This window comes from Halichoerus grypus, chromosome 4, assembly GCF_964656455.1.
Source record: "Halichoerus grypus chromosome 4, mHalGry1.hap1.1, whole genome shotgun sequence".
Lineage (NCBI taxonomy): Eukaryota > Metazoa > Chordata > Mammalia > Carnivora > Phocidae > Halichoerus > Halichoerus grypus.
The window spans coordinates 71330822-71353013 of record NC_135715.1 but is presented as its reverse complement, the minus strand read 5'-3'; the positions used below and the strand labels follow the sequence as shown (position 1 = coordinate 71353013).

General features: G+C 47.2%; 1 protein-coding gene across 12 annotated transcripts in view; it reads left to right on the top strand.

The window, feature by feature from the left end:
• The window catches only part of MTUS2 (microtubule associated scaffold protein 2), a 584469-nt gene that overhangs the window by 549669 nt on the left and 12608 nt on the right, over window positions 1-22192 (top strand). For all 12 annotated transcript variants that reach the window (XM_078070524.1, XM_078070522.1, XM_078070516.1 and 9 more), the window contains 3 exons: window positions 11026-11240; window positions 18325-18430; window positions 21675-21748. In XM_078070524.1, the coding sequence (XP_077926650.1) occupies window positions 11026-11240; window positions 18325-18430; window positions 21675-21748 (395 nt within the window). The remainder of the gene's footprint in view (window positions 1-11025; window positions 11241-18324; window positions 18431-21674; window positions 21749-22192) is intronic.

Sequence of the window (22192 nt, the reverse complement as noted above, 5' to 3'; positions counted from 1 at the left end):
AGGTAGTATTGTGTGTTAAAGAGCTTTATAATGAAAACACATACAAATGCCAAGCATTGATATCACTCTTAATGTCTCATGTCATGGAGATGAGTGACTGTGTACATTTTTCCTACAGATGAAGCTTATCTCTTTAGGGGACCATGGGGGGGTGGATCATAACAAAAAATGATATACTCTTCCCTGTCTTCTTCAAGGGGAGGCTCTTCTTGATGACCTGGGTCACCATTGAAATATCCATAGAATTCTAGAAGGCTAGGACAGGAAGGGGGCTTAGCACTCAAAGTGCCCGGAGTAATCAGTCTGCGAGGACTGCTGTAGCAAAACACCACAGACTGGGGGGCTTAAGCCACAGAAATTTCTTTCCCCATAGTTCTGGAGGCTGGACGTCCAGAGCAGGGTGCCCCGGGGTTGCTTTCTGCTGAGGCCCCTCTCCTTGGCTTGCAGGTGGATGTCTTGTCCCTGTGTCCTCACCTGCCCTCTGAACATGTGCATCTCTGCTGTCTCTTCCTCTTCTTAGGACAGCAGTCCCTCTGAAAAATCCTTATTTTCACTTAATCACCTCTTCAAGGTCCCTATCTCCAAAAGTAGTCACATCCTGAGGTGTACTGGGGGTTAGGATTTCAACATATGATTTGGGAGATCAGGGACACAATTCAGCCCAGAACAGTGCTGTACCCAACCTCCTCATTTTATAGATGAGAATGTTGAAACCCAGAGAGGTTGAGCAAGATGCTAAAATTCCCACAGCAGGTGTCCACAGAGGCTGGAGCTGAGCCCCATATGGAGGCCAGTGCTCCTCCCCCCTCCCCCCCTGCCTCCCCTTGAAGGCTGCTCGCTGCCCGTGTCCCCTCTCCTTCCCAGGCGCCACGCTGCTTTCCCCCTGGACTTGCGCTTCTCCCCTGTGCCCCCGGCCCCCACCATCCTCACCTTCTGGTGTGTGGGAGCTCTGCTCTTCAGGGTCCAGGGCGCAGGAAGACTTGTTCACCATCAGTCCTGGGTGGAAGTGTCCGTGGTGAGGAGTGGGCTTTAGTGCAATGCTTTGGCACATCATGACATGTGTTTGGGAATCTTGAGGTCTCTTATACATCATCATCCAGTTTGAGGGCTGTGTTCCCAAAGTTTGACCCACAGGTAAGTAAAATGTTCGGGCACTTTCAAACACACCTTGGGAAGACACCTTTCTGTATCTGTCACATAGCTGTCAAACCTCCTAACATCTGGAAAATGCTCTTTCTCTTAACACGGCCAGATCTTGCAGATTCTTCCAGAAACCATGTCCACCCCCGCAGGGAGAAAAGCACATCTGTCAAACTGCCCCCATTCCCTGGGAGAGATTTAATAACTAGAGTCTATCCCGAGGTGTCAGGCTTTGAACACCTCAACACTTTTATAAAATAAACCACAGCATACGAACCACTCTCATACAACGCCTCATCGTTCATCATTAAAGTGGCTTGTCAAAATTCAGGGTCCTGAGTTTTGTGTTTTTCAACAAAATCCAGGAAAGCCCTTCCTGAGTACAGTGGACCAGAGGAGAATCCCCCCAAAGCATTTGTGAACTGCTGGCCTTCAGATGTGTATGAATTCATCTATGAATCCAGGAAAGGTTTGTTTGGTGCCTAATGCCTGGTGTTTCTCCCCAGGGGGACTCCTCCTCCTATGTTCCCATCTCCTGAAATGGCACCACCAGCCCCCGCTGCTCAGACCAGTCGCCCGATTCATGCTTCCTGACTTCCCTCATCTCCCTCCTGCACTCCATGAGCACATCAAGGTGGCTTTGCCTCCCAAATACAGCGCACATCCATCCATTCCTTAGCCTGTTGTAGCCTCAGTCCCCGTCACCATGAACTCCGCCTAGACTCCACACGTATCCTCCTCATTGCTGTTCTTATCCCCACCCTTGCCTCCTGCACTCTGTTCTCCACGCAGCCGCCAGAGGGATCTTGTAAAAGCTTACTTAGCCCTTGCTATCCCCTCTTTGAGACTGTCTGGGCTTCCCACTCTACCAGAGTAGACCTCCAACTCCTCCCCAGAGACCACAGGCTCTGCATGACCTGACCCTGCCTATCTCTTGAACTTCACCTCCCTCCACTCTCCCTGTCACGGACACTCAAGCCCCGTGGCAGTCTTTCTGTTCCTTATGTACTCTGAAACGTTCCGGGCTCAGGACCTTTGCACTGTGGTTCCTCCACATGAGACTCTCTCCCTCCAGCTCTCGGCGCTCTGCCTCTTTCTCGTCATTCACAGCTAACTGGATGCTGTCTTCCCAGAGGGACCTCTCTCGTCCATCCCAGCTCAGCCTAACCTGCCCTTTCCTGGTCCTTCGCTAGCGCCGTCCTTCTTTTACTTCTCTGCAGTTATTGAAAGCTTTAGCTATCTAAAATGTTGCTATTTTAAAGTTTTGCTGATTTTATTTATTTGCCCCCATGACTGTGTCTTGTTCACACTGCGCCTAGGATGGGGGTGTGGCAGACAGCGGGTGTGCGGTAAGTTTAGTTACTGTCTCTTGACTGTCGGCCTGCCTACGGATAGGACCCTGTCCCACTCGTAAGGACACAGACAGGTAAAGAGATGCAATTCAGAACAGCGAGCGCCTGCTCTGTTGGGCCTAGCCCACTCGCACGGTGGCCTCGGCCCAGGCAGTTGCCCTTTCTCAGCCCCCACCTGCTCCCTGCAAACAGAGATCATCAGGCTCTTGCTGGACACCTAATAGGGTTGCAGTGGGTAATAGAACCCACCTAGGTGGTGCCGGACATGTCGGGCGCAGGCTGTGATTTCCACAGCGCAAGTGCCCATCCTGTCCCCAGGCCCTGGAGACGCTGCCCGGACCTGCAAAGCTGACAGGAGACCCAGGACTCTCTCCCTGACTCCTGTCTCATTTCTACTCTGTACCTGAACCTTTCGTGTTCCATTTCCAGCCCCTCCTTTTCTCTCTCCTTGACATTTTCATCAAAAGGAAGGTCTTACAGAGAAACTGAGGGTAGGGCTGTGAAGGACAGTGTGGCCAGGACCCAGGCAGCGTGTTTGCAGACCAATCCTGTTTGCCTCCCGCCTGTCACCGTGATCTGACCAGCGTAGGCAAATGCATTCGCCACCAGAGGGCATGTTTTCAGGCAGTATGGCTCCCCCTAGTGGGCACTGGTTTGTTACAGAATCACTGCCATCCAAAAAACCCCAAAACCAAAAACCTCACAGCATGAAGATGCTCATAAACTTTAACCCCGTGTAATTCCACTCCTGGGGATTTATCCTAATGAAAAAAGCAAAGTAATATATGGGTGACACAGACCAAATTTCCAGCAATAAGGGCGTATCAATTGTAGTGCATCAACATGAGAATCTAAGGTAGCCATGAAAATGTTAAGCATCAGGACATGGAAAATTCCTAGTAGAATATTAGGAATTCACGCATCTGCAACAACGATGAAGGGATGATGCAATTGAAAATTTCATCTTTTTTGTAGTGAGATTATGGGTAATTTTAAATTCTTTTTCCTTGAAAGTTATGTCTGTTTAATTACCCCCCACCTCCCAAAGAAACAACTTCGTCGTCTCTAACTGTGGGATCCCCCTCCATCTGTAAGTGATGCTGGGGACTACATTAGTTACGTGGGGCTGCACTTGCCGAGTCCCGCAGGCTGGGGGGCTTAAACAACAGAAATCCATCTTCTCATGGTCCTGGAGGCTGGTAGTGCAAGACCAAGGGGTTGGCAGAGTGCTCATTCTTCTGAGGCCTCTCTCCTCTTGGGTTTTACAGATGGGCACCTTCTCCCTGTCACATCATTTTCCTTCCATAGGCATCTGTGTCCTATAAAGACACCGTCATATTAGATCAGAGCCAACCCTAATGCCCTCATTTTAACTTCACTGCCTCTGTGAAAATCCTGTCTCCAAACATGGTCACATCCTGAGGTACTGGACGTTAACACTTCAACATATGAATTCAGTGACTGTTATAATACTTATATACTGATATAGGACATACTAGTATACTTACATACTTATTATGTACTTATTAATTATATTAGTAAGTAATACGCTTACTGTTAATACTTATACTATTATAATACTTATATACTGTATAAATACTTATTTATACAGAGTATCATTTCTTTATATTTATTTATTTTAAAGATTTTATTTATTTATTTGTCAGAGAGAGAGAGAGAGTGCGTGAGCACAAGCAGGGGGAGTGGCAGGCTCCCCACTGAGCAGGGAGCCTGATGCGGGGCTTGATCCCAGGGCTCTGCGATTGTGACCTGAGCTGAAGGCAGGCGCTTAACCGACTGAGCCACCCAGGCGCCCCTCATTTCTTTATATTTAGATGATTTTATAAGTGTTACAGCTAAAGCACTCCCTATGATGCAAAAGGCAGTATAATATTATTCCTTCCGCTTTTGTCATGAGCTGTAGAGCAGGCAGTGTATTTACCCATCTTTGCTACCTCTTTGGCAAAACAATAAAAAGTTGTAATTATTCAAAAGACATTTTGGGCGATTGTTTAAAGAAACTTGATCTTACTCACTGAGTTCTCCTCTCAGTTGATTTATGAGCTGTGGTCAACACAGTACGTTTTTACAGATGGTGCCACAGCAGTGTCATCTGCCGGTGTCCCCAGGATCGCTACATCTTCATGTGTCACACTCATGAGCTGATAGATTGGTATCATTGTGTTATGTATGTCTGAGAGTGTGCTAAATTCAGCTTTAATAATATTATATAGTATTATAGTGGATATATACACATACACACCACTGTATATATTCTTACATACATCCCCCTATATGTTCAGTTATTTAAAACAGCACAATAGATTCTAATCCTGCTTTTGCTTTTCAAACTCATGCTTGTGAATTGCAAGTGTTATATTTTCTTAGCCAATCAAAATCCTGCTATTCTTGAAATTATTGTCTCAGCTTCCTAGGTTCTAAGGATTTATTATTACGGTGTTTGCCTCTGCACTATGAAGTACCAAATGCTTTCACATGAATAGAAATAAAGAATGAATGAAAGTAAGACTCTAGGGTGCCTGGGTGGCTCAGTCGTTAAGCGTCTGCCTTCGGCTCAGGTCATGGTCCCAGGGTCCTGGGATCGAGCCCCGCATCGGGCTCCCTGCTCCGCAGGAAGCCTGCTTCTCCCTCTCCCACTCCCCCTGCTTGTGTTCCCTCTCTCGCTGTGTCTCACTCTGTCAAATAAATAAATAAAATCTTTAAAAAAAAAAAAAAAGAAAGTAAGACTCTAGATGTTGCGTAAGGCTACTAAATGAGCCTGCATTAATCTCTGTCTGCAAAATGCCCGAACAGATATATTTTTGAAGATTTGCCAGAAGAAAGAGGATATTTATTTCTTTAGGGACCCCATTATTGGAGCTGTCCTCCTTGGGGCCCCAGCTGCTCTTCCTACCCAATATCTTCTGCAGGCACGGGGCTTACAACATGGCGGCATGGAAAGAATAGAAGTATCACCTCGCTTGTACCTAATAGCACTGGGAATTTGGGGATTGGAGCTCCATGTGAAAAAAATGATTACTTTGCCACTTTATAGACAGCAAAACTGAGGCCTTCACAGCTCATGATTTAGTGCAGTTCAGGGACAGTTCTGGGATGAAAACCAATCATCTCTGAGCCCCCAGATAGATTGCCAGGCCCATGAATCATCCTGCCGCTAATATAAATAAAATAGCAAGTAAGATAGAAGAGTCTTGTTAATCCTGACCACAGGATACCATAACATTTTCAAACCCTGTCTTCTTAATTATGATAGTAATTTTTAAAAAAGATTTTATTTATTTATTTGTCAGAGAGAGCACAAGCAGGGGGAGCGGCAGGGAGAGGGAGAGGGAGAAGCAGGCTCCCTCCACCTGGGAGCCTGATGCGGGGCTCGATCCCAGGACCCTGGGATCACGACCTGAGCCGAAAGCAGACACTTAACCAACTGTGGTCAAATCCTGCTTTTGCTTTTCAAACTCATGCTTGTGAATTACAAGTGTTATATTTTCACCACCCAGGCATCCCAATTATGATAGTAATTTTTAAATGTTTTTTTTAACTTTTAAAACATGTAAACAAATAATAGGGGTTTTTTTAATTAAATGCTTATTGTTGCAGGTGTTCATTGGGCAGTGAGTCCTATAATTAAACACACAACCTCCCGAGGGAAGAGAAGTGGAAATACAGATACATTTTCATTACAAACAGAATTACACCGTCACACTGTTTCTGCATCTTGCCTTTGTTTGTTTAACAGTATGTTACAGATATCAGTCCATGATGGCACAAAAAGATTTACCTTATTTTTTACTGGTTACCTATGCCGCTTTGTATATAGGATTTGTTCTATATGTATATTGGATTTATCATTTCTATAACTAGCCCACACTACTTCCCTAAAGCAGATCCCGCTGTAGTAATCATCCGAGATCCACTTTGTGCACTTGCAAAATCTTTGGCTTCAAAGGCATACATCATGTCATTTCTTTCTCCAGTGTAACTGATTTGTTTTCATTTGTTTCTTTACCTTTTTATCTGTTTCATTCCAGCTACACAATCTGTGGAGTCAACTTACTGCCTTGATTTTCTGGAATTAACGAAATTGATAGGACTATATAATAAATAAAATTTCCCCATGCAAAATAACACTTATCAAAACCAAAATACATGATTAGCATGTTTTATTATTTTCAATTGAGTTTTATATGCTTAATCTATCTCTAGTTAAGAGGCAGTAAGAACGGTTAAGTTCTGTTCTATTCCGCATACATCGGTGTATGTGCGTACATGTGTAGTGTAGTGGTGGGGTTTGCATTTCTGTTTCATTTTGCCAGCATATATTCTCATCCTTGTTATACAGTTTTCACATCAGAATATGACCTTTCCTCCTATAAAAACATCTACATTTATCCTCTGAGGTATTTTCCCTGTCACGTTATTTTTTAAATTTTTTCCCATTTTTGTAAAAACTTTATTGAGATAGAATTCACATACCTTACAGTTCACCATTTAAAGTGTACAATTCAGTGGTTTTTAGTGTATCCAGAGTTGTGTAATTGTCACCACAATCTGTTTAGAACATTTTCATCGCCGCCCCAAAAAACCCGTGCTCTTTCCCTGTCACCCTCAAATGCTCCTGTCCCTCGCATGTAAATGTTGAAAGATATTTTTGCCCTCCAAAGCGGCTTATCCATCATATTCCCACGAATGGTCCATTGGATGCTACTTTCCTCGGACCCTCCCGGTTATCAGAATATTTCATCTTTATCAGCTTTATAGATGGAAATTGTTTCTTACTTTGGTTTGCATGTACTTCATCAGGAATGGTGCTGACTGTCATGATCTTTTGGCAATTTGTGTCACCTGTCTGTGCGCTGCTTTGTAGACCTACTTTAAATAAAAGCAAACATATTGTCACTGCTTTGTCCCCGTCCACTGGTGCATGCTACATGGGACAAAGACCACTATGAAGTCAGTCCACCTGAATTACAGAAACAAGAGTATCCTCGGAAGAGGCCTCGAGCACCCAGAAACCCTCCCTGGGGCTCACTACCTGTGTATCCCTGGATCACCTAGTGGCATCCATCTTCCTTTTGTAGGATGACTCCCGTCCGTCCCCCAGTGTGGGTACAATTACTGCTCCTCTGTTTCCCTCCATTTTTTCAAAAATATTTATTTATTTATTTTAGAGAGAGAGCACACACAAGCTAGGGGAAGGGCCGAGAGAGAGAAACTCAAGCAGCCTCCATGCTGAGCACAGAGCCTGATGTGGGGGGCTCAGTCTCAGGACCCTGAGATTATGACCAGGGCCGAAATTGAGAGCCGGACGCTGAACCAACTGAGCCACCCAGGCGCCCCCTATTTGCCACAATTTGACTTTGTCTCAATCCATCAACCACTATTTTTTAAATGGACATTCCATGGTTTTTGTTCTGTGCTATTAAAATCTAGTCACCCCAGGGGGTGCCTGGGTGGCTCAGTCGGTTAAGTGACTGCCTTTGGCTCAAGTCATGATCTCAGGGTCCTGGGATCAAGCCCCACATCGGGCTCTCAGCTCAGCGGGGAGTCTGCTTCTCTCTCTCCCTCTGCTCCCCCCGCCCCACATACACACTCATGCTCTCTTGCTCTCTCTCTTTCTGAAATAAATAAAATCTTTTAAAAAATTAAAAAATAAAATAAAATCCAGTCACCCCAGATTAATCCTGTCTTTATATATACCTTTTACCTGGTCTGTGGATCCTGATAGTTTTTTTCACCAGCTAAATTCCCTGGTGAAACCCCTACCAACTTTCCCTGGCTGGAGGGTCTTTGGGAAAAGCCAGAGCTAGGCTAATAAAGCCAGTGAGCCAGAACTTCCAGGAGCAAGCATTTTCCCACTGCTGCTTCCAGACCTGAGCCCCTTTGGCCGATAGTTACTGTCAGGTCCTTTTTATAGGGACGGTAGCCTGCAGTGATCAGACGTAAGGGAGAACCCTCAACCTTTTTCCACCATGACCTGACCACCAGGCACCAGAAAGCCTCGGACTGAGTCTGTTATTCATGCTAGTACTTGTTAGCACCCCCAGCAATCTGCCCCTTAGGTAAACCTCGCCCAGAAGATTCACTCGCAGCGGAGGTGACAACAATATTCAGGGGCATTCCTAGCATATGTGACGCTCTAGATGGACCATCTGTACTACTGCCTCCTCCAAACCGTGTATCATTTCCCGTATAACCTTGCAATAATCAGTAATAAGCACTATCTGCCTGACTCACTACATACACAATTTAAAAAGAAATCTCATTTTTATTGATTAATATTCAAATGAGAGCGCAATGCCGCTTCTGTGATATTTTCTGCCAAACATGCGTGACCCGAATCTAGTAAGGAGGAATTATCAGACAAACCAAATTGAGAGACATTCTACAAAATAATAGCCTTTCGACTTTAAAAGCGCCAAGGTCCCATAAGTCAAGAATAGACCAAGGACTGTCCCAGACTGAAGGAGAGTGAGGAGACCATACAGCTAAATGCAACTTGTGACTCAGAACTGGATCCTTTTTCTAGAAAGGATATTATGGGACAATTGGTGAAATTTAAATGGGTCTGAGCATTGGATGGCACCATTGGATCAGTGTTGATGTCCTGATCTTAATGATTATATTGTCGTTATGTAGGAGAATGTCCTTGTTTGCAGGGAATATACGCTAAGGAATTCAGGGTTAGTGGGACAACAGGTCAGCATCTTATTCTCAAATGGTTCAGGGGACAAATGTCATTTGTACAATAATTTGTACTATACTTCCAAGTTTTCTCTGTGATTTTTATGAAATACAAAAATTATTTTTAAAAACCTCAACAGTAATTGTAGCAATTGTTTAGAACTTAGGCCAACAAAAGACTTTTTTGAGGAGGATTATTTTTCACTAACATTTTTCAGAATTGCTGGTACACGAGAACACTAAAAGGCAGAGGGCTTTCAAAGTCAGTTTGGTTATTGCTATTAAATTCTCTAAGATAGTACGTCCTCTTATTGCTCACACCTGGAGAGGACAGTGCCCACCATCCCACCCTGGGTTCACCCTGATTACATTGGCAGATCCTGCAAACAACTTCTCCAGACTGTGCATTGGAATCCTCCACCCGATGCTAGGACCTGGGACACTGGGCCAGGTGAAGCACGAGAACAGGAAGGCCACTGGGGTCTGTCTGAGGCTGCTGGGCTGGCCAGATGCTTACACACTGTTCACATAGGACAACGTGCCTGTGTGGTGTCCAGCCAATCCACCACTCATTTTACCAGGGGAAAAAAATGTTTTTAAACATCCCAGTGCTGATTAAAAGAACTTTTTTAGAGTCAAATATGACAAAGAAGCCCTTGAATTAGCTGCCTCTTTAGGGTGGGACTTCTGATTAGGCTGTTTCAAATGCTATCTCACTTACCTTGGGTGTGTATTCCTGATCATCCCCCCCACCCCGCCCCGCAAGGGGTAGATCCCACTTACCCAGCACTTATACCTACTCACTCAATGATAAAGCAGGTGACCATGTTTCCCCAGCTTGTAGCGCAGAGCAGAGGGCACTTGCGGAATGTGCGTGGTGTGTGCGTGCGCCTTTCTGCGTGCCTGTGCTGGGTATAAGCCACTCCATCTGACCTAAGCATAGTAGATTGTCAAGCTGTTTTTCCTCCTTCTTGAAAGCAGTTTGCAGTGGAGGCAGCGATCTTTAAAATGGAAGCAGTCACTCCCACCTGCAGCCCAAGGGAGGCACAAACGCTAAGCAGAGCAGTGGCGGGGGCAGCAGGCTGGGCCACAGTCCCCATGGTACAGGAAACGTACCAGGGCTGTGCGGGGTGGCATGGGGGTATTGAGCGGTTAGCCCTTCTGGGGGAGAAGCCTGGTTGTTGGTGAAGCTCTGTCACCCCTGCACTTTCTCTGAGATAGCCCCACCTGGCATTTCAGCCCCAAGGGAACAGCCTTCAGTATCTACATGTCCTCCCTCCCCACCCCACCCCCCATCCTGTCTCCAGCTTGCAGGTGCGCTCAGGTCCCAAACCTCGATAGACATGAGTCACCATGGACCTTGTGAAAAGCACATCCTGAGTTCTGCCCCAGGGGCTCTAACCCACTCAAGGTGTGCCTAGGAACGTGCATTTTTAACCAACCCCCAGTATTTTGATGGCTGTGGTCCGTGGACACTCAGAGAAACCCTGCTCTAGTACAGGAACACAGGGCTTGCGGGCAGAAAGCCCAAATCTGCCTTTGCAGCTCTTTTCTCCGCACACCGGAGGACCTTGGGCAAGTCACCCGAGCTCCCTGGGGCTCACGTTCTCGACCTCAACACCCAGGGTCTGTTGTAAGGACCAAACGCGGTAGAAGGCAAAGCGCTTTGCAAACTGTGAAGCTCTACAGAAGCAAGAGTAGGAGAATCTTGCCCTGGTTATTACGTTAACCTTGGTGATCTGCCGGTGGGTATTAAAGACGCTCGGGCTCGAAGCTTTTGGTGCCTCGTAAGCAATTTTTCAAAAGGTGTTCTTCTCCCCCTCCCCACCAGCCTTCAACACAGCCAAGTGCGAGAAACTGCAAAAGGAGAAGGAGGACCTGGAGAGGCGGTTTGAGGAGGAGGTGCGGAGGCTGGGCTGGCAGCAGCGGGCGGAGCTGCAGGACCTGGAGGAGAGGTTGCAGCGGCAGTTTGAGGCCGAGATGGTGCGCCTGCAGGAGGAGCACCACGCCCAGCTGCTGCGGATCCGGTGTCAGCACCGGGAGCAGGTCAGTCCGCCCTCGGCGCCCTGTCTCAGCTGTTGGGATACGCAGGTGGAAGGTGGAGGGGTGCCAGCGCCGCTGCTTTAGCAAGAAGTCCTGCTCCGTAGGTGAGCTTCTGTCAAGTTCACTCTCTGACCTCATTTCTTCCTGCTGTTTCCTCTCCCCCCAACCCCCCCAGCCACCCTGGCCTCCCTCCCGTGCCTTTCTTCCCAAGCACGCTCCCACCCTGGGGCTTTTGTATTTGCTGTGCCCTCTGCCTGGAATGCTCTCCCTCTAGACATTCCATGGCTCCCTCTTTCCGTCTCATCCAGACGTTTCTCCAAAGTCACTTTCTCCGTGAGGCCTTTCTTTATCTAAACTTACAGCCCCTCCCCCACCACCTACACACTCTTCCTGTCCTGTCCCTACTCTAGTCGCTTATCGCTGTTGAATGAACTATAAATTTTACTCGGGTCCCCTGTTTCTCATCTGTATATTCCTCGGAGGGTAGTGGTAATCACGAGCAAACGCACCTAGCACTTGTGATGCACTGGGGACTGCTCTTAACTCTCTACCTATACCAATCATCCATCCTCGCAACAGCCCTGCGACATGGGTTCCGTCATCGCCCCCATCTCACGGGTGAGAAGACCGAGACCCAGGGGTTAAATAATCTGCCAGAACTCACAGGGTGGGGCCAGGAAAAGCCGGGGAGGAACCCAGTCTGGCTCCAGGGTCCATGCAGTCCAGTGCGAAGTTTGAATTGTCGGCCGGGTCTACCCGTGCCGGATGTCTGGTGCCTGACTGCCGAGCCTGCCCTCGGCACACATCTGCTGAATGAAGGACCGAATTCCTCTGGTTAACCTCAGCCCGACAGTCTTCGTAGAGAGGGCAGTGCTCCCTGGAGCCACTGAGGAGGATTCCCGGGGTCGTGCCGCGCCCCCAAGCCTGCTCCCCTCCGGGACTGCGGCTTGTGCAGTGAGACAGAGGGTCAGCTGCGCTTCCGTGAGAGCTAGCTCGGCTCCTGTCTCTGCTCTTCCTTCCAGGCCCCCAGGGCTCTGATGCCCCGATGCCCGCCTTCTAACAGGTGTGTGATTTCACATCCCTAAAGTAAACTTGCATTTGTGAAGAGTACTCTTTAAATCTCAGGCGCGCGCTGAGTGGCCCTTCATTAGCATGAGTATTCGGGCTGCTCTCCAGATAAATAACCTGGACGGCAGTCCCGGAGGCTTGGGAATGCAGGAGGCACAAGAGTCATTTCAGAGTAATAATAAGTACTATTGTTGTCGTTTAAAATCTCCCATTGGACAGCCCTGTATTCGGCTTCTCGGGTTAGCATTCTCCTTTTCTAGAGGCCTGTGGAAACCAGACACGCCTGCCTGCTTGAGGTGCTTTAGACCCCGAGACCAGGAAACAGAATAGCTGGCAGCTAGAGTTACCTGCTGCTGCTAAGATTAGAAACTGAGCCCCAGCATCTTGCCTCCTAAGCTTGCAGAGCAGAGCTCCCATGAGTAGACATTTGCACCTGTTGCTCTCCACAGCCTTCCCGATTTCCTGGCCCCTCGATACATCTCAAATGCGTGCAGAGACCAACTTGTTCTGTGCCTCTGTATCCCTGGGCTGTTCACTCCCAGTTTTACACAGAACATGTTTCCCCCTACATTCACTAAAAGAAGATTTCTGATCTGAAGTTCCAGGTTGGTTGAGAAGATGCCAAGAGGCAGGGAGGTGGTCACCAGCAGGAGAAGGTGCTTTGAGGGAGCCCTCCGAGCAAAAGCTCCTGTCGGGGTGCAGTGTATGGGAACCAGAGAGCTGAAGCCACAGCTGAGCGGGGCCCGTCCACTGGTGCAACACCACTGGGGGCCTGATGGGGCTTCGCCGGGGCAGGCACACACGCTGGGAGATGGGCTCTCGCCTGGCCTCTGAGCTGGGACAGCAGCCCGGAAGAGATTTTATACTGGGAGGGATTGGAAAGAAACAAGACCCCCAGCCTTTCCCCTTGAGAAGGAGTCACATAAGCCACCCATGTATATTTAAGAAGTGCTCTGTCTTAGGAAGGCTCTGAGTTCTGTTCTTCTCAGTCCTTCATAATAGCTAGTGATTCATTTATTCATTCATCCGTGCAAAGAATATTTAGCGAATGCCACCGCACGCAAGGCATTATGGCAGGCAACTGGGAGCGATACCAAGATACAGAACGTGCGGACTTGCTTGTGTCATAGCCCAGGTTAGAGATGGGGGAAAGTTCTGAGACAGGTACCCCAGAAACTGTAATACTGGGTGAGAAGTACAGAGGACATGTTTAGGAATTTAGATTACTTCTAGCTATAAGGAAAGGGGAAAGCTTTATGATGGAAGTAGCTTCTGAAGACTTCATATGTGGGTAAGCCTTACCTATGGAAACCCATTGGTTTGGGGGCGGGGGTGGAGGATCGTGATTTAAATCTATGAATTGTTCTGCTGCTATCCTGACCCTTCCCTTCTCCAGCAGAGAGCATGCAGGCAGTGGGGAGGAAGATGAAATGTACCTCAGTCCAGCATCCCAATTTGCAGACAGAATAAATGCCTGTTGGTCAAGTGCATGACTGCCATGGAGATTTGGATGGTCTGTGGTGTGAGTTACCCACGCGGGAATCTCCACACTCGGTGGGTCTCCCTTATCAGGGACAATTGCATTTGGCAATGCTAACTCCACAAGTAGGAGCATCTCTGTGCTCCTGGAGCCTTAAAAATCAAGTTAACCAGTCTGGCTTCTCCTCATGCCCCAGCGCCCCACGGCTGGCAATGGGGAGGCCGCGTCAGTTTCGACATGCAGGATTTTCGGGGGCTTTAACTCAACTTGGGAACTCACTGCTAGGGCAGGCTGACCTCTGAGTTCACTGCAGCATCTCCCGTAGGACAAATCCAGGCATTCGCTCGCCTGGAGGGGCAAAGACTGTCTCTCTCTGCCTACACCTGGGAATCACTTAGGGGAACCTCTGACAAAACACCGCTCCTCGTCTTCACCCCACATGAATTGAATCAGAATTGCTGAGGGGGGGCCAGCATTGGTGGTCCGTAAAAGCCCCAGGGCCCGGCACTGCAGGTATCCTGGCACGGGCAGGGCCCCGTCCTGCAGTCTCTGGTTAGGGGCACGAGCAGGGGGCATGGTCTTGCCTCTTGGCTTTCCTCAGTGACCTCCAAGGTATGGTAGGACTTTGATTTTAAAAGTATGACTAAAAGGTGTTTCATTAAAATCAGCTCTCATTCTATAGCTTGCTACACATTAATAGAAGCCAGATTACCAGAGCTTCCCTTTCTCGAAGCACATAGAACGGATTTTCACTGTAAACACCCATGCTTTTCCCTGTTAGCCCCAAGCGTCGTTGCTTCTCTGTCCAGCTTGCAGCCCTCCCTTCTGGGCTGCCTGGGGCTGGTCCCCAAGGATACTTAGCCACAGAGCCTGGTATCCAGTGACCAGATTTGTGATCTTTGACCCCATTGCTCCCAGACCCTTTGGCAGTTTGTCTTACTCCCTGACCTGGCCCTGAAGTCACCCTCTTCCAGGGGCCACTGGTTCCTAGATGCATTATGGATTCCGCTCAATAAAGTCTGAGCAGAGCCTTTGTTGAGGAGCGGCCGTGCTGGTCCTTTGGAGTTTCCACCGGCCTTGTCTCACATCCAGGACATACTTTCTCCCCTTTCCTGGAGAAATGATCCTTTTAGACTAGCTGGCAGGCTCAGCATCCCCACGGGTAATCAGAGGCCACTTTGTCCATCATCTTGCATTAGGTCTCTTTGGTCATGCGTGCTACACTCCCCCTAATCAAACAGAATGAGGTCCCCGGGGGCCCAGTGTCTTGCAGCACCAGAGCCCCCGCACGCTGGGGGGAGGCGGCCCAGGGAAGATAGGGCCTTCCATGCACAGCTGCCCACGCGCTGGGCTGGAGAAGGGGCAGAGGCGCGACCCGGACGCGAGGAAATCGCACTGGGCGCTGTGGCACGGCTGGCAGCCTGCTCGAGTCAGCGCCCAGGATGCTGTGCCAGGGACGGAAGGCAAGGAGGGTCTCGTCGTTACCTGGAAAGGAACGTCGAGAGAGCCCTGGGGAGAGTAAACATGGGCCGGCTCCCTCTGTCTGATCACATATGAATACAGAGTCTGGGGTGGCGGTAAGTGGGAGTTTAATCTGGTTTGGGTTTAATGAGTGAAACCGAGACGACACGAAGCGCAGGCTTCTTCATTCTAAAGGTCCGTCTTCTCAAAGTGAATTGCCAAAGCCTCAAACAACTGTATTTTGCAAATGGCTGAGTGAGGCAGGCCCCACAGCTGTATTCTCACCCCCCTGAGGGTGGTTTTTCCAAGCCTTTGTCTGCTGTAATTCAGCCCGATAGAGTTTACTGCCTTTTGTCTCTGGGTGATCTGTGCACAAAATGACCTTGCGTTTCCCTTCGTTCACCTTGTCTGAATCTCCTCTTCAGAAGGTTTCCAGTCTCCTTAGGCTGAGAGCCCTTACTGGCTGCTTCGGAGGGCGAGCCCGCGCTCCAGAAATAAGCCAGGAACCATGGCAGATGTTGTGGGGATTAATACCATGACAACAGAGAGGATGCCAAGAGTGGACAGCCCTTTCCTCGTATTCCTTAAAAACCATAAAGATGTATAGAAATTACTGAAATTACTAAATTACCGAAGAGTTAGGATTATTGTGCCCAAATTTTGGCTCATTGACTCTCTCTGGTTTCCTTCGAAATGTACTGGGCACTCCACTCTTTGCATATGGCCTTTCAGAGTTAGGGACGTGGTATTACAATTCATAAAAGCACCTCTGAGAGGCCATAACAGAGAGATCATGCCCTTACGTCACCCTTAATGTATTGGGGGCGGTATGTTATCACCGGTAAGTCAAAGACCTGCCTTCCAACAAACCAGAAGGGCGTATGTTTAGCCACAAACATAGTGTAGCATTGACCAATCAGGGCCTATCCAGCTCCAGAGACGTGTGGGACTTTTCTGGAACCTAGCCCTTCCGTTCATCTGTCTTTCCTGAAACTACCCATGGCAATTTGTATAAAAGCCCAATAAATTAGAATCATACCAAAGACTGATGAAAGATTTTTCTTTTTTCTGAACTGGGTAATGTAACTCCAGATAATGTGTGGGTACTTGTTTCTACAGTGTGCTATGGGCTTAACTGACATCAGTAATAAAGCAGAAAGAAAAGATATTTCCATTTTTTTAAGTCAGTGATTTATTTTTCCAAGAGACTAAAAGACTCTGGACAAAGATGCCATAAAAACCTCATATAAACAGGATTTGGACAATTAGATACTGTGGTAATTAGCCTTTCTGCTGAGTGCACTCATAGCTCTGAGCCTTAAGTAAAATATTGTTTAATCAAGAATGACCAGTAAATAAAAGTGAATCATTGCATACCATGTCCGTTTGCATTTTATCATGCAGCTTTCCTAACACGGTGGAGTTCAATTGTTGGTTTTGCCAGAGATACTTCTTTTTTAATGGATGAAGTTCTCATTTTCCATAGGAGAGAGGAGTCAGACAAATTATCCCACGCAATCACACTATCCAGAATGGGAATCCATCCCATTTTAAAATAAAAAATACTCAGATGCATCCACTTCGCAAGTGGGCTTCCTTTCTTGTGGAGAGCCCTTCCTCCCTTCAAATCAAAGGTCAGCCTGTGAATTATCCCCAGAAAAAGGAGGGACTCTAAGAGATGGCTGAATATTACCTGCTAGAAGCAGTGTGTTCTTACCTGGTCCATCAAAGAGCTTCAGGCCCCGAGCCCATTTCCTGGTTCAGTGTTTCTCAAATGCCAGGTTTTGATACACTAGTAGGTCATGAAATAAATTTAGTGGTTTGCAACTGGCATTTTGAAAAACAAAGTAAGATAGAAATTTTAAAACCAGGTTATTTCAAGGAGGAAGGGAAAGGGTTGTCTTATGGAACTTCGGTTTTGTGTGTGAGTGGGTCCATGCTCAACGCAAGGTACGGTGGTATTTTTTAACAACGGTTCACTGACAAAGAATTTGGAAAAACACTGTTCTGGTTTGCTACCATGGGGAGAGGTGGTGTTTTGAAATTACTCCTAAAAGTCATCCATTCAAGGTTAAAGCAGCAGCCACAACAATAACAAAAACAGTAAACATATTGGGGGGTGGGGCGGTTTGCAGAGATCAGGAAGGGTGGAAATAAAAATCCTGGACCAGCCGCACTACCTGTGATTACATTCTGGAAATGTGCCTTCAGCCAGAGAAACGGGAGTAGCTCCACGTTGCCAGGGACGGGGGGAGTCCAAATTGCAACCTGGAGGTCAAGGTTATGGTGAAGCAGACGCGCTGAGCGCACACAGATCTGCCGGCCTGTCCTGGCGCTGGGGAGAGCCTCTTGAGGCATTGGTTGTGGTCTTGCTGGGGCAGGCAACAACGGTGAGTTTGAGAGAGTTTCACCAGTGGAGTTAGACAGGCCTAAGCCGACTACCAGCTCTGCCATTTACGAGTCCTTGGCAAAACATTTCAAACCCTTCTAAGTCTCGGTCTCCTTATCTGTAAAATGGGCATAAAAATACCTACTTCGTGATGTTGCTGTGAGAGTTAAGTGCAGGAACCAATAGCAGGTGGCTTAATAAAGGTTAGTTCCCTCTGTTTGTCTTGTGTACTGATGCTCCCACCTGCCATGGGGCAACAGAGAGCCGATCATCCAGTAGAGGGCCCTCTTCTTTTCCTTGTCCACCATTGTCTCAGTGATTGGGGCAGGAGAAGGAATGGGAGTGGGAAGGGACGGGCCGGAAACCAGGCCCTGGGCAGTGAGGAGGTGGCTCAGGCAGCTGTCCCCCACCAGGAGCTGTCAGCCTTCTACAGGCAGCTGGGCTAGGGTGGTGACTTCCCTGTGACCTCCCCCTGACTCAGGGGCTGCCACAACATCGCCAGATCCTGGCTCCCCTGCCTTGGCGCAAGGCCGAGACGGCTGTCCTCTCAGCAGAATGGCTTGTCCTTGACGTTTTGGCCACAGACATTTCTACTGGTTGAATTCCACCTGTGTTCTCCAAGCAGCGAGGACACTCCTGCCACCCATTCCCCCATCTCTGTGTGTAACCATAGCTGTGGCCTCCTTCAGGTAGAAGATCTCACGGCCAGCCATGAGGCTGCTCTCCTAGAGATGGAAAATAACCACACGGTAGCCATCGCGATCCTGCAGGATGACCATCACCACAAAGTCCAAGGTAGCTACCAGCCCTGACGTGTGCAGCCATTCGGCCATTCGGGGTGGGCCGTGCGAGCCAAACCTGTGCTGCCGCCCTTCCTCTCTTGCTCCTCTTTCCGTTTTCCCCTCCTCTCTGTCCTGGTGTGTCTTTTGTGTTGCTTCCTATGGAAAGAAGAGAGAAAAGATCCAGGATCCATCCAGGTAATTACATTTTTCCTCAGAAACATTTACCCTGAAACTTGCCCGGATATGAGAACCCTGGGGAGCTGTGCCAGGGGACGGACACCAGCCCAGGTCCCACCCGGCGATCCCATGTAGCTGCTGTGGGGTGCGTTCTGCGCATCATAATTGTTCACAGTTCCTGAGGTCATTCTGAGGGGTCTCAAAGCTGGAGAACCACTCTTCCAAAGTAGGCCTGGAAATCCTGGGCTTTACCTTGTCTTGTTGCCTTTTAAAACAAAATGGCGACCCCAAGGTAGGTACACTTTCCCCACATTTATGGCGCGTTCAGGGCCACAGCAGCGTCCAGCTGGATCTGGGTCTCCACATCTCATACTCAGACACCACATTCCCCGTGGGCTACGCAGAGCTCCAAATCTTTCTTTTTACATTTTTTTGTAACTTTGAATTATCTTTCAATACATAGAGGTTTTTTTGTGAGTCGTAACAACACAACATTTACCAAGTACTACTAAGATTTTTACTTTGTGAAAGAAGCTTTTTTACACTTTTGACATGCATTTCCATTAGTATATATGATTTATTTTTCAATTTCTCTCCCTACCTCACTTTTTTTCCCTAGTTAACTGGTTGTTTAAGCATATTAAAAGGAATAGAATTTAATAAATAGATTAACGAATTTTAAGAATTTGGAAGTTAACATCAGAGGTTTTTTTTAAGATGCATTTATTTATTTTAGAGAGAGACCATGAGTGGAAGGGACAGAGGGAGAGGGAGAGAGAATCTCAAGCAGACTCCATGCTGAGCACAGAGCCCGACATAGGGTTTTATCTCACAACTCTGAGATCACGACCTGAGCCAAAATCAAGAGTCAGTTGCTTTAACCGACTGAGCCACCCAGGCGCCCCAATATCAGATTTCTTAAAAATTATTTTAAAAATGTTCTTTGTAAACAACAAAATCTGCTGTGCAACAACCAATACTCATGTTTTGCTTCCCTCAAGCACCAGCCCCACCACCTCTGGGACTTATTAGTACATGAAGAAGTCCAAGCTGGAGTCAAGGAAGAGTACTTCCCTGAGAACTACTTAAATGTATTATCTGTGTCCTGAGAGCATGTCTCCCACTTAGAGTACCAATTGCCACCCTTGGCTGCACATTAGAACCACCTGGGGATTTTTTTTTTTTTTTTAACACTTAGGTGTAGATCCCACTGCAGAGATTCTAATTTAATTGCTTTGGGGTGCAGCCTAGGCATCAGGATTTTTTAAAGCTCTCCGGGTGATTCTAACATGCAGCAAAATTTGAGAACCACTGTCTTAGAGCACAGTATTAAGCATGGGACAGAGTGTCATGACCTTAAAATAATGAAATTCATTATGGGTATATAGATACTAGCAATGGTTTATACCATCTCCAGAATAGGTACTAACTTTTATCTTGGGTTTTTGGGATCATCTGCAAGTGTTCTAAAATCCGTCACTGCACTGTAGGAAAATGGTCTCTGGAAAGGGAATATGAATGGAAATAGTGCAATGAGCCATGGTGTTGCCTTTTGCTTTTGCATTTTCATAAAAATAGACCAGGTAGATTTTTCTGATGAATGAATCTCACTTAGATACCACATCCAAGGCATTTGAATTATATATAAATGTCATAGCAATGTAGGTGTATTTAATGTTAGGTAAAAAATTTATTACTATGGTCAGGGCGATGCTTTCAATGACTATTAAAACTAATCATGTAGACAGAGCCAGGTAGACCAGAAGCCTACATAGCTTTATATCAATGAAATCAGCACAAACTTCTTTTTTCCCCAAATGTAAATTTCATCTATAAACAACTGGATTTCTTAGAGACTTTCGCTGTCATTACTTGAAAGATTTGGGTCAGTGGAAACCACAAAGTCTTTCCTAATTGCAGCTCATGCCAGCCAGAATGATAATTGCTGGCCTCCAGTGGTCTCCTGTTCTAAGCATGCAATCCTGGCTGATTAATGGGACCTTTCCTCCCTGCAGTTATAACATGAAAACAAATTGCTTGTGTAGCCAGAATGAGATGCGCTTCACCCAGCTAATAAGACTCTTTCCATCTGGAGGAAAATAGAATCCATTCACTAATAACTCTTACATGACATCTCTTTCTGCCTAACTTGCAAATTATTACTGGAATGACACTTTTCACAGAATAGAATTGTTCCAGACTCTCTAAGAGGAACCAGTCCAATTAGTCCTTCCTTCTGTCCGAGTGTCTTAATATCATTTCTTTGATCAAGCAAATCTTGAGATCTGTGGTTTCCAAAGTGTGGCCCAGAGGCCACCAAGGTGTCCTTGCAGACACAGCCCTGGCCCCCTTCACACATCCATTCCCCAGCAAGCCCAGGCTGACAGGATGGCTGCTAACAGCAACACTCTCCTTGGAAGGCCACCTTCTTCAGCCCCAGACTGCTGCTTAGTGGTGGAAAGGAGAGTGATTTAACATTGATGACCCAGCTGTTCGACCATGAGGAAAACTTGGAGAATCGATGAGTATTGTGGAGAATCCAACTAGGCCAGAGTGTGGTCGAGCAGGTTGTAGGAACGAGTGTGTGTGTGTTTGCATGTGCGTGTGTGCATGTGCTCCCAAGCACGACTGTGGGTTTGTTTTTTTAATTTACTTTTTTAGAGAGAGGGAGTGGGGAAGGAGCAGAGGTTGAGAGAATTTTAAGCAGGCTCCACACTCAGCACAAAGCCCAACATGAGGCTTGATCCCACGACTCTGAGATCATGACCGGAGCTGAAATCAAGAGTCAGACGCTTAACCGACTGAGCCACCCAGCTGCCCCTACACGATTGTGTTGTGTCTGTTTCCCTCCCTCATTTCTTTTCTCTTTCCCTCTTTTTCCTTCTTTGTCCTATTCCCTTCCTCTTTCTTTCGCTGTCTTCTAAATAGCACTACGTATAATTTCGAAGGATGGAAAAGTCTCTTGAGGCTTCGGTCTGCTATTTACCAGTGTCCCTTATTCACCTACATCCTAAGTCTGGCAGAGTCTTGTCTGATCCTTTTCAAAAGACTAACTTGACTCTTTGATCTCTTCTCTCCAGAACTGATGTCTACCCATGAGCTTGAAAAGAAAGAATTGGAAGAAAATTTTGAAAAGCTGCGGCTGTCATTACAGGTTAATATTCATTCTCTTAACTCTGATATCAAAATAATGGCAGCATCGTTTCGCCTGTTTGCAGATGTTTATCCAGCACCTACTGTGTACTGGTTCCTGTACTAAGCACTGGAATATAGAGGTAAATGGGACATGCTCCCTGCCCTTTGGGAAGTTACTGTCCGCTCAGACAGCTGTGACCTAAGCAGTGACAGACAAGACACAAGGTAACATGTACTTACACCCAGTGAATAATACCATTAGTGAGCACACAGGAGTTCCGAGGCACTGTTCCCCACTTGCCATGGTCAGAGGGGTACCTGAGCTGTGTCTGAAGGAAAGGGAGGACTTGAGGAGAACATTCTAGGCAGGGGGAATAAAAGGGTCGTAACGGACAGATGTCATAGGACATGTTGTGGGAATTATAAAAGGGACTTTAATCACCTGGAGGTGAATGAGATGAAA